This window comes from Solanum dulcamara, chromosome 3, assembly GCF_947179165.1.
Source record: "Solanum dulcamara chromosome 3, daSolDulc1.2, whole genome shotgun sequence".
NCBI classification, from domain to species: Eukaryota; Viridiplantae; Streptophyta; class Magnoliopsida; order Solanales; family Solanaceae; genus Solanum; species Solanum dulcamara.
The window spans coordinates 81,922,449-81,935,003 of record NC_077239.1 but is presented as its reverse complement, the minus strand read 5'-3'; the positions used below and the strand labels follow the sequence as shown (position 1 = coordinate 81,935,003).

The following is a 12,555-nucleotide window of genomic DNA, read 5'->3' as shown; positions in this document are numbered from 1 at the left end:
AACAATTTGAATTTCAACTCATGAAAATATAAATAAAAATTTACAAAGAGATAGATTAATCCTTAAAGAAATAAAATAAATAATAATTCATACATTTAATATGAGAATATATATTATACCAATATAAATAAAGAGTCTTAAAACGGATTGAAATTAGAGATTAAGTTAGACTAAATTAAAGATTCTTCTGAAATGAGTTAAGTTGTAATTGAACCCAATACAAATTATTTTAAACTCAATCCATAAAAGTTTGGACGAATTACCTATATTTGGAATTTATTTTTTACACCCCTAATCCCAACCATAAAATCCCTTTATATGCTAAGCAAATGTCAAAGAAGTATATAATTAAGTATGAAAGTACCAAATTGGATATAATTTTGGGGGATTTTATGAGTGTATTTTCCTAAAGAAAAAGACAAATAATATAGCTGAGCCAATTTACAGATACCACCTACAGCAACTTGCTACTACAGTTCATCTCTTGTTAGTATAGAGACTCTTCCTTCTTCCTTCAAACATTCAAACCTTCATCCATTTAACTAACTGTAAGTCATCTTCAATTTTCCTATTGATACTAAATTAGGGAGTTGATTTCTTAAATGGTTCACTCAACTAATAGTTATTATATTAGAAAGCCACTTTCTTTGTTGAAGAAAATTGGAATCAAGAAAGAATATTTGAGCAAATAATTATTAGTTTAGTTACCATATGAAAAGGGTAAATATGCAAAATTTGTTAGATGAAATGGTACATAAGATGTATAATCTTTCACAAGCATAAACATAGCTTCAAACACTAGATGAATAAGAATGTTGCTCTTAATGAAACTAATTCCAAGAGTTGGTGAACTTGCAGGAATTTTTTTACGGAAGATGGCTCAAAATGAAATTGAGGAAATGTTAGGTCACCTGAGTAGAATCAAGAATGGAGGTAATCTGAGTATAGCCAAGATTGATCAAACTAAGAAACTTGAAATCGTGCTAAGAGTTTTTAGAACCTTTATAAAGTATCATCATATTCTTTTGCCGGATCCAGTCAAACTCACAAAGAAGGCCAAATTGACTGTAAAAGCGCTTCAACAGGTATTGTGGGGTGAATGTAAAACTAACCATAATCTGGAAAGGATAGAATCACATTTGTTGGAATTCTTGGAATGTGATACCGTTTTAAGTTACAATTATGAGTTGAATGATTTTGGTCTGTTAGGATGTATGGATTGCCTCGGAAAGAATCTAAATGATCTACTGATGATATTACTGGAAAGGTCTGACCCTCCTGAAGAAGACCTTCCAGTACACAAATATATAAAGCCACTGAAAATTGTTCAAAAGAAAATGAGATTTTTGAGATACTTATATACCACAGAGATAAAAGGTTACGTCGATGATGAGAAGCTGGAATGTTTGGAGACACGAATTCAGTTCATGACTGACAATGTGGGACAGTTTTGTCATGCTATTTCAGTGTTTCTTCTTTCTGATTTCGTAGATGATATGGATGAGGATGACAAATATGAGTATGATATCGTGAATACACCTCCTTATCTATTATGCTTGAATAAACCTCCTTATCTATTATGCTTGACTGTGTTAGTGGAGCTGGAAATGAAGAAGATTTTTCTTAGTGAACTAAAGGCTTCAAAGTTTAGTCAAACAAGAACTTTCAAGGACAAGAAATTACCAAAAGGATTTTCTCATCATCTCCATAGTTTGCTGATGTATCTCAGAAACAAAAAGCTCAAGAACTTTCCTAATAATATATCTGCTCAAAAAATTGATGTGTCAATAGAGTTCTTGTTGGTTTTCCTTGATGTTGATGTGTCAAATCATGTTGTTAATGGTAACTGGTTGAATGAGGTCTTGCTAAAGGTTGGAGCTATAGCGGGTGATGTTCTATATGTAATTCAAAAGCTTCTTCCTAGCTCTATAAACAAAGATGACACTAGCAAGACAAATCTTTGCTCGATACAGATATTGGAGAAAACTAAAGATCTGAAGGCACAAGTGGAGACTTACTACAAATCCTTAAAATTCACTCCATCTCAGTTCCCCAACTTTGGTGGATTGAGCTTTCTGGATTCTTTTTTAAGGAAACTGAATAAGATGTCGAAATCTAAATCTGGTTTGGATTTCCTGATGAAACCTCTTTTAGGTAATTTGGAGAAAGAGCTATCATCTCTAACATCCATTTTAGAGAAGGATCTGTCATCTTTATCATCCGTTTTCAGAGATGCTGCAAAGGTGCACCATGAACATAAAGTTCTTAAAGATCTTCAGAGACGTACCATAAATTTGGCATATGAAGCTGAGGTTGCCATTGACTCTGTTCTTGCTCAGTATAATGCTTTTTGGTATATTTTTTGCTCACTTCCTACAATCTTAAAAGAGATCAAGCAAATTAATGCGGAGGTGGCTGAGATGTGGTCGGTGGACGTTGCTCTTAAGCCTCACTATGTGGTAGCGCCATCTAAACATCTACCAACTCAACATAGAAATATAGTGAATGATGAGGAGATAGTGGGTTTTGAGAATGAAACCGGAAAAATGATTCAGTATCTGATTAGAGGTACAAATGAGCTAGACGTCGTCCCAATTGTAGGCATGGGGGGACAAGGGAAAACAACAATTACTAGAAAGGTGTACAATAGCGACAACATTGTTTCTCATTTTGATGTTCGAGCCTGGTGCATCATTTCCCAAACATATAACCGGAGAAAGCTATTACAAGAGATTCTTAGTCAAGTTACCACTTCCCAGGACATGGTAGATAAGGATGTCGAACTTGCGGACGTGTTGAGGAAAAGACTAATTGGAAGGAGATATCTCATTGTATTGGATGATATGTGGGATTGTATGGCATGGGATGACTTAAGGCTTTCTTTTCCAGATGTTGGAAATAGAAGCAGAATAGTAGTAACAACTCGACTTGAGAAAGTTGGTGTGCAAGTCAAGTACCATACTGATCCTTATTCTCTTCCATTCCTCACAACAGAAGAGAGTTGCAAATTGTTGCAGAAAAGAGTGTTTCAAAAGGAAGATTGCCCGCTTGATCTACAAGATGTGAGTCACGAAGTTGCAGAAAAATGCAAGGGATTGCCTCTAGTGGTTGTCTTGGTAGCTGGATTAATCAAAAAAAGGAAAATGGAAGAATCTTGGTGGAATGAGGTGAAAGATGCTTTATTTGACTATCTTGATCGTGAGTCGGAAGAATATAGTCAGGCGACTATGCAGTTGAGTTTTGATAACTTACCCAATTGTTTAAAGCCTTGTCTTCTTTATATGGGGATGTTTCCGGAGGATGAAAGTATTCCAGTGTCTAAATTGATTAGTTTATGGATCGCGGAAGACTTCGTGGAGAACATTGAATCTGCTGAAGATTACTTGATGGATCTCATTAGCAGTAACGTGGTAATGGTTTCAAGGAGAAGTTATAATGGTAAAGTCAAATACTGTCAGGTTCATGATGTAGTGCTTCACTTTTGCTTGGAGAAGAGTAGAGAAGAAAAGTTTATTCTGGCAGTGAAGGGGAATGCTAGCCAGTTTCGACCTTTGAATTGGAAGGGAAGCTCTCGAGTGAGCTTCAGTTTCAGTGAAGAGCATTCCAAGTTTGCATCTCTAGTCTCCAAAACACAGAAGCCTTTCCACCAACACTTGATGTCACTGATAACGACCAATCAAGTAGAATCTATTGATGTGACTCCCTTCTGTCAGATTAGTGAATTGCGACTTCTTAAGGTCTTGGATTTGAGTTCTTACACTCTGGAGTTTTTGTCGTTACCTACATTCAATCCACTAAATCACCTGAAGTACCTTGCAGTTTGGGCAGATAAATTCTATTTTCATCCAGAATCACATCTGCCCTATCTAGAAACTTTAATTGTGAAGAATTTTGATTATGTAGTACAGTTACCAGCGTCTTTTTGGGAAATGGAAAAATTAAGGCATGTTGAGATCGGTGAAGTTGAATTTGATAAGCATGGGATGTTTGAAGGATCCTCTAAATTGGAAAATTTGAGTACATTAAGGAAGGTTATATTTCCAATTGAGGAAGTTGATAGGGTGGATGTGTTATTAAGGAGGTGTCCTAATCTTCAACAACTTCACCTTGATATTTGGAAAGATTCTGCAGAACCTTTATGTCTCAAATGGGAGAGTCTTACCCAGCTTCAAATACTTCACCTTTACTTTGATTGTCCCATAGTTTTATCCGGGTTACAGTTGCCTTCAAGTTTAAAGAAGTTGGTACTATTCGAGTCTTATATAGAAAGCGTGATTCCCTTCATTGCGGGGCTACCAAGCCTGGAGTATCTTCAATTATTGTTTCCGGATTTTCCTCAATCAGAAGAGTGGTGCCTTGGAGATATCATGTTCCATAAACTTAAGATGTTGAAACTGGTGGGCTTAAGTATCTCAAGGTGGGATGCCTCGGAGGAATCCTTTCCCCTGCTTGAAACACTTGTTATAAACTGGTGTGACAAGCTTGAGGGGATCCCCCTTAGCTTTGCAGATATTCCAACACTGAAACAGATTAAGTTGATGTACTGCTCCAACAACAAATCTCTGAAGGCTTCAGCTGTGAGAATTAAGGAAGAAGCCGAAGCGATTGAAGGATGCGACCGTATTGATATCACTATCAAAGTAAGTAGAAACAAACTCCTATATGTTCTGTTTTTGAGTATCAACGTTCATCTAATGTGCAAACTATATGTTCAAAATGCAGGATTTTCATGGAGAGAATATAAGGCGGCTGTGAATCAAGTATGTGCCTGTCAACAATGGTATTGTTTTTATGTTAATTGAGCTCTCAAACTCATGAGGATTTGTTTGAATTTGACAACTGCAGCAAAAGCACAGACAGTCTATCGTGCGGCTTGCTGAAACGCCCATGCGTACCGATTGCTAAGTTTGTTTTGATTGATAAACTCTTTTTATGTATGATTGGAGACCAATTTATATATATCAGATGGTCTTTTACTGTTGCCTTTTGTATCACTGTCAGATCATCATTTCGTTTTTGTTTTTGTAATTTGTGACTGTTTTCCCCCATTGATTTCTATATTCCCTTATCTTATACGTTATATGCAGCAGTTGCAATTCAATTACGGATGCAGGTACACAAGTTATTTTTATAAAATATAAGTGTTAGTTAAAGCAAGTATTGTAAACTTAAAAGCTACGACAATTGAAAGGAAAACAATATGTCAAAAGGGATATTATTGCTATTTAACAATACTTTCGTATCAGAGGAGTTGCTCGGATGGTAAGCACCCCTTACTTCCAGCCTGAAGGTTGTGAGTTTGAGTCAACAAAGAAGTAAAAAGGTGGGAGCTCGGAGCTCCTAAGGAAGGGTAAAAAAATAAAATATAAAATCGACACTTTCTTCAAATGGAAAAACAAAACTGCAAATGAACACAAATTAGAGGTAATACATTCTATGTATACTTACATAGACCAAGCCTCTAATGCGCATAAGAAGATTGGTGACAATTATGGGGAGAGGATTAGCAGTCTATATATAATCCTTCCCTAATACTAAAGTATACATATTGGCTTAATGTTAACTTAATTACAGCTTTATATGAAGTAATTCATTTTATTATGTTTTCACATAAGACAAATTAAGTGCACATACACAATAAACATACCCCTCGGCTAGGGGTGTTCATGGTTCGGTTTGGGTCGGTTATTGATTAAAACCATAACCAAACCAATTTAATCGGTTATTAAATGTCTAAAACCATAACCAAACCAAGTAAAATAATAACCACGGGGTTTGGTTATTGTCGGTTTGGTTCGGTTTGATTCGGTTATTCGGTTTATGACTAGCCGAGATAATTCAAATATTCTCTCTCTACATTCTTCAAATTCTTATGAAGCTCTTTTTTCCTCACGACCACAGAGGTTCAAAACAGAAAATGAAACAACTTAAACATTCGGAAAAAAAAGAAAACAACTTAAAATCAATTTAAAATTTGAAAAACCCCTTACAAACCTTCTCAAAATTTGACAATCTTATACTTGGGGTTGAGGAGTTGAGTTTGCTCTTGAGCCTTCACTGTTAGTCTATGACTGTGAGTCTGTGACTTTGTGAGAAACCAACGTGAGAGGAACAAAAATGTAAAAGGAAAACAGATACTAGGGTTTTAAAGTTTTAACTTTTACTTTATGTTGCTGCATGTTGCTCAAGTGCTCAGTGCTTATTAGAAATTTAGGATTTAGAATTTAGGATTTAGAATTGGGCTTGAGAATTGAGCTAATGGGCTTGGATTGTTGGACTCGAACCGCTGTTTAGTGTTTATTAGAATTTATAATTGGGTTTGAGAGTTGAGTTTGGATTGTTGAGCTTTAAAAATAAGTATATTAATATTAAATTAATAATTAAAACGTATAAAATATCTTTAATTATTTATGAAAAACTAATATTATACATATAAATAATTATAAATTTTAAGTATATAATTATCGGTTTGGTTCGGTTATTTATTCGGTTATTTTTTTCTATAACCATAACCAAACCAAATATTATCGGTTATTCAAATTTAAAATTAAACCAAACCAAACCAAACCAAACTGAATGTCGGTTTTTTTTTTTCGGTTTGGTTAAATTTTCGATTTGGTTTTGGTTTTAACCAAAACTGTGAACAGCCCTACCCTTGGCCACTGAATAGAAGCAAGATAAGATAGTCTTATAACTTTTTTTCCACCCATAAGTACATACCAATTGACTATCTCTATAATTGAAGTACATTTCTGTCTGTTTAAGTTCACAAATAATCTTTATAAGGATTGATCTTGATATTTTGTCGCCGCATTTTGCTTGTGGGGTTCAAACCGTGAGATAGCAAGTTGACATTATATAAAATTCTAAAGTACCAACTAGCCAATAAAATAATGATCAATAAAGGGGAAAGGGAAGGTGTTTTTTCCTTTATTTAATTGATGGTGATTGTACGTAAGATTATTTGAATCCAGTTTTGCTTATTTTGAGGTCAAGATGCATTCAACAAACAGCTCCTAAAATTCCAAGACTGGTCAGTTATCACGTGCATGGGTATTACTTGACCCATTATTCCCACTTGCTCTTTATTATATTTCAATTATTATTATTATAAATAATTTATATCTTAGACGCCATCTAAAACCAGCTCAATGTTTTTGAATGCTTCACTAGTTTTTCAATAATTGATGTTTTTGTTTACCAAACTCCTTTCTCTCCCGTTCTAAGATATTTTCAGAAAATTTCATCTGCAATTGTTTATCATATGACCCGGGTTTTATTTATTATTGTAATTTATGAATATTTTAAACCACTCTAACAACAACAACAACAACAAACCCAGTATAGTCCCACCATGTGGATTTGGGGAGGGTAGAGTGTACGCAGACCTAACCCCACCTTGGAAGGTAGGACAGCTGTTTCTGAAAGACCCTCAGCTTAAGAGACAAAAACAAGGGAGGAGAAACAAGGAAAAACAAGAAAAACAAAACATAGATCAGTAGAGCCAAGCATATAGAAAATAATATAAAAATATGAATAATGATAGCGATAAAGTAGGATACCCAAAGTGAACTAGGCCAACAAATATAAGCAGTAATCACATGCAAAAATCAAATGTTAATAAACAAATGAGCGCAACTACGACTACTATGGAGAAAAGATAGGCCACCTAGCCCACTATCTTAGTCTGAGTCCTCCACAGCCTCCTATCTAAGGTCATGTCCTCGGTGAGCTGCAATTGTGTCATATCATGTCTAATCACCTCTTTCCAATACTTCTTCGGCCTCCCTTTGCCCCTCCTGAAACCGTCCATAGCCAACCTCTCGCACCTCCGCACTGGAGCATCTGTGTCTCTCCTCTTCACATGCCCAAACCATCTTAGTCTCACTTCCCGCATTTCGTCCTCCACCGATGTCACTCCCACCTTGTCTCGGATATCTTCATTCCTAATTCTATCCATCCTAGTGTGCCCACACATCCACCGCAGCATTCGCATTTTCGCGACTTTCATCTTCTGAACATGAAGTTTCTTGATTGGACAACACTCTGCCCCGTATAATAGAGTCGGTCTAACCATCACTTTGTAGAACTTGCCTTTGAGTTTGGGTGGCACTTTCTTGTCACACAGCACTCCGGAGGCGAGCCTCTATTTCATCCACCCTGCATCGATACGATGTGAAACATCGTCGTCGATATCCCCATCTTCCTGTATAATAGACCCAAGATACTTGAAGCTTTTTTTCTTTTGAATGGCTTAGGTACCAAGCCTCACTTCCCCGTCAGCCTCACGCGGCAGACCATTGAAACTGCACTCCAACTATTCTGTCTTGGTCCTACTCAATTTAAATCATTTAGACTCCAACGTCTGTTTTTAAAATAAACGTGTAATGACACTTTTTATTTATAAATAAAGTTTTTTAAAAAATATTATATATATCATATAATCATATATATATATATATATTTATTTTTTTCACATTTGACTTTCCATGTTTTGAGTCATATGCTTTTAAAATAAATGTGTAATGACACTTTTTATTTATAAATAAAGTTTTTTAAAAAATATTATATATATCATATCATCATATTATTAAAAGTGGAACTCTAACCTCCAAAGTTATCATTTTGCCCTTTTTCAAAAAATCTCTTCATTTGAATTTATGTAAAAAAAAAAAATTATTTAAAAAACAAAAAAGGCCAAAAGTCATTACTTTTAATAAAGAGCTGTCTCTTTTCTAGGAATTCAATTACCACATTGATTTTTACTCTAACTATTTCCTCCTAAGAGATAACCCCCCTAAGTTTTTTTCAGAATTGAGAGATTTGTTTATCTTCCATATTCAACTCTTGCATTTGTTTATTGTTGAAATTTTCTAATTTTTTATTTATCAATTGTTTTACATTTCAAAAGTCTATTTTTCTCATTTTTTATTTATCAATTGTTTTACATTTCAAAAGTCTATAAATATAGATATTAATTTTTTCATTTATGTTAATTTCAAATGTTTATTTATCATTATACTTAAGTCACCAAAAGATAATTTTCATTTATGTTATATCAATTTCTAAATTTTTAACTCTTGCATATATTATATTACTATTTAAAGAGTAGAAATGCTTTTAAGTTTGAAAAGTTGAATTATCAAAATATCCATTATAAATTGAAGGACATTTTTACTGGTTAGTCATGAACTATTTCTTCAATATTCAAGTTATACAAAATTGTAAAAAAGATTTCATAAAAGATTACCATTAAATTATAATAAATCACACAAGGACAAATGAGTTGGGTAGTCTAGCCATCACCTTATTGAATAGCTACTAATTCTTTGTTTCTTACTCTCTCCATTCCTATTTACTTGTCAAATATTTCCTAATTTGATTTTTATTTTTATTTTTTACTTTTGACAAATCAAGAAAGAATAAAAAATTGCTCCCTATTAAACCCTCAATTTATTAACATTGAGTTAATATCTTTGAAAAATGTAGTGAGTAAATATGTTTAAAACTCTATCAATTAATAGAGGTAAAATGGTAAACTCACTATACCAATCATTATTTTCTTAATAGATGTGTCAAGTCAAAATTTGACAAGTAAAAAGAAACGGATGGAGTATTTCTTTTAATTCAAAAGGATAGATAAATAGCTTTTATCTTTCTGTATTCTTCTTGATTAGAATAATTAAGAGTACAGTAAAACCTCTATAAATGCGAGCTTTCAAAAGCTCAAGGAATTATTGACTTCAGCACCTATTCTAGCCTTACCCGAGGAGGGCGTGGCATTTATTGTGTTTTGTGATGCTTCGGGAGTCGGCTTGGGTGGTGTATTGATGCAAAAAGGTAGAGTTATAGCTTATGCTTCTCGACAGTTGAAGGTACATGAGAAGAACTATCCTACCCACGACTTAGAGTTAGCAGCGGTGGTGTTTGTTCTGAAGTTGTGGAGGCATTATCTCTATGGAGTGCATTGCAAGGTCTATACTGACCACCGTAGCCTTAAGTATATCTTTTCTCGGCCGAATCTGAACATGCGTCAGCGTAGGTTGTTAGAGTTATTGAAAGACTATGACATTACCATACTTTATCATCCGGGCAAAGCTAATATGGTAGCGGATGCCCTGAGTCGCAAAGCATCTAGCATGGGTAGTTTGGCCTTTCTTAAGGCTGTGGAGAGGCCTTTGGCGTTGGAGGTTCAGTCATTGGCTAAATAGTTGGTCCGACTTGATATTTCTACACATCATGGTATTTTGGCCTTTGTGGAGGCTATGTCTACTTTGATGGACCAGATTCGTACACACCAGTTTGAAGATGAAAAGTTGAGGGCCCTTCGAGACAAAGTGTTGAGTGGTGAAGCAAAATCAGCCTCTCTTGATCCGGAAGGAGTTTTGAGGATTAATGGTCGCATTTATGTGCCCAAGGTTAGTGAATGGGTACGTATGATATTAGAGGAGGCTCATTGTTTCAAGTATTCGATTCACCCGGGAGTAGCAAAAATGTTTCATGACTTGAAACAACACTATTGGTGGTGTGGCATAAAGAGAGACATTATTGATTTTGTGGCTAAGTGTCTAAATTGCCAACAAGTGAAGTATGAGCATCAGAAACCGGATGGTCCTATGCAAAGGATGCGCATTCCTGAGTGGAAATGGGAGCGTATCACTATGGACTTCATGTCTGGATTACCTATGGCATTGGGTAAGTATGACTCTGTTTGGGTGATTGTGGATCGATTGACCAAATCAGCCCATTTCCTTCCGGTGAAGACTAGCTACAATGCGGATCAGTTAGCTAGGATCTATCTTCGTGAGATTGTTAGGATGCATGGGTGCTTATCTCTATTGTATCGGATCGGGGTTCAGTGTTCACCTCTCACTTTTGGAAGGCATTATAGCGTGGTTTGGGTACGCGGCTAGAGATGAGTTCAACATTTCATCCCCAAACCGATGGTCAGTCCAAGCGGACTATTCAGGTGTTGGAGGATATGCTTAGGGCCTGTGTGATTGATTTTGGTGCCCGATGGGACCAACACTTGTCCTTAGCAGAGTTTGCCTATAATAACAATTATCACTCCAGCATTCAAATGGCACCATTTGAGGCATTGTATGGTCGTAGGTGTTGATCACCCATTGGATGGTTTGATTCTGTTGCGGTTGATGCATTGGATACTGACTTACTTAGGGATGCTGTGGAGCGGGTACGTTTGATTCAGGGTCGACTATTGACAGCTCAGAGTCGTCAGAAGAGTTATACTGATAGGAAGGTTCGTCCCTTAGAGTTTATGGTGGGTGATTGTGTGTGGCTTAAAATATCGCCCATGAAGGGTGTGATGAGGTTCGGAAAGAAAGGCAAGCTTAGCCCAAGGTTTGTTGGCCCGTTTGAAATCCTGAGGAGAGTAGGTGGAGTGGCGTATAAGTTGGCCTTACCCCCTAAATTGTCAGCTGTCCATCCGGTGTTTCATGTTTCTATGCTTCGCAAGTACATACCGGATGAGTCTCATGTGATTTCTTATGATGCGGTAGAGTTGAGTCCGGATTTGACTTATGAGGAAGAGCCGATAGTTATTCTAGATAGGCGGCTTCGTAGACTCAGGACCAAGGAGGTCGCTTCGGTCAAGGTGCAGTGGCAGCATCGGCCTGCTGAGGAGGCGACTTGGGAGTTAGAGTCTGATATGCAGGCTCGGTACCCTCAGCTTTTTGAGACCCCAGGTACTTTATTTTATCTTATGTTCGAGGACGAACATCCTTTTTAGTGGTGGATATTGTGATGACCTTGAGGGTGATTTTCAAAAATTTGTACAAAACATGCGTGAACAGTAACACGCGTGAACAATAACTTTTTGGGCAAAAAAATGCCCCTTTTTTCCCATTTCAATATTTTTCATCATTTGTTTGAGTTCTTGAACTCCTTGAGGTGATTTGAGAATTGATTTTCGAGGCAAAGTGTTGGGTAAGTGATTTTTGAGCTAAAACCTTCCTTTTTCATTAAGTTTTTGACGATTTTAACTCTTAAATTTTAGTTTCAAACCCCAAAAATCTTTGTTTCTTCCCTAATCTGAATTTAAGGAAAATTGTGATTTCCAACTCGTTTTGAGCTCTATTTTTATAGGTTTTTCAACCATGAGTTTCTTATTACCAATAGAATGGGATTGTTCAATAAATTTCCAGATTTGACCCTTTTCGAAAATAGTTAATTTTTAGACTATTTTACCCCCGGTTCCAAAACCTATCAATATGGGTGTCATTGGACTCCTTGTGATGTGTATGTTTCATTGTTAATAGTGGGTTGTCATTCCGGGCGCTGAATTCGAGAGTTGCTTGTCCGGTGGAGGTATTCGAGTGCGGTTTCGACAATTGAGGTAGGTTTGGCTATCTTTCTTTGAGATTGAGATGGAGTAATTAGTCATTCATATGTTATAGACTTTGGGATGGGGTTGTAGTATGAGTTGAGAATGTTATATATATTGTGATGCCCGTGTGGGGGCTTATTTATTAATGTGTTGCCGTGTGGAGGTTTATTCGTATTACATAGCCCGTGTGGGGGCCTTATTTGTTGTCT

General features: G+C 36.0%; 1 protein-coding gene across 1 annotated transcript; it reads left to right on the top strand.

The window, feature by feature from the left end:
* Positions 1–866: 866 nt before the first annotated feature.
* LOC129883365 (putative late blight resistance protein homolog R1A-3) lies at positions 867–4,991 on the top strand. Its single transcript, XM_055958016.1, has 2 exons — positions 867–4,640; positions 4,723–4,991. The coding sequence occupies exons 1-2, from the start codon at positions 876–878 to the stop codon at positions 4,753–4,755; spliced, it is 3,798 nt and encodes a 1,265-aa protein (XP_055813991.1). The 5' UTR covers positions 867–875; the 3' UTR covers positions 4,756–4,991.
* The last annotated feature ends 7,564 nt before the right edge of the window (positions 4,992–12,555 follow it).

Excerpts from the sequence above, each read along its gene's own strand:
- LOC129883365 (XM_055958016.1), top strand. The coding sequence starts at position 876 with ATGGCTCAAAATGAAATTGAGGAAATGTTAGGTCACCTGAGTAGAATC. Across the intron at positions 4,641-4,722 it reads GTATTGATATCACTATCAAA|GATTTTCATGGAGAGAATAT; the intron begins GTAAGTAGAAAC and ends TTCAAAATGCAG.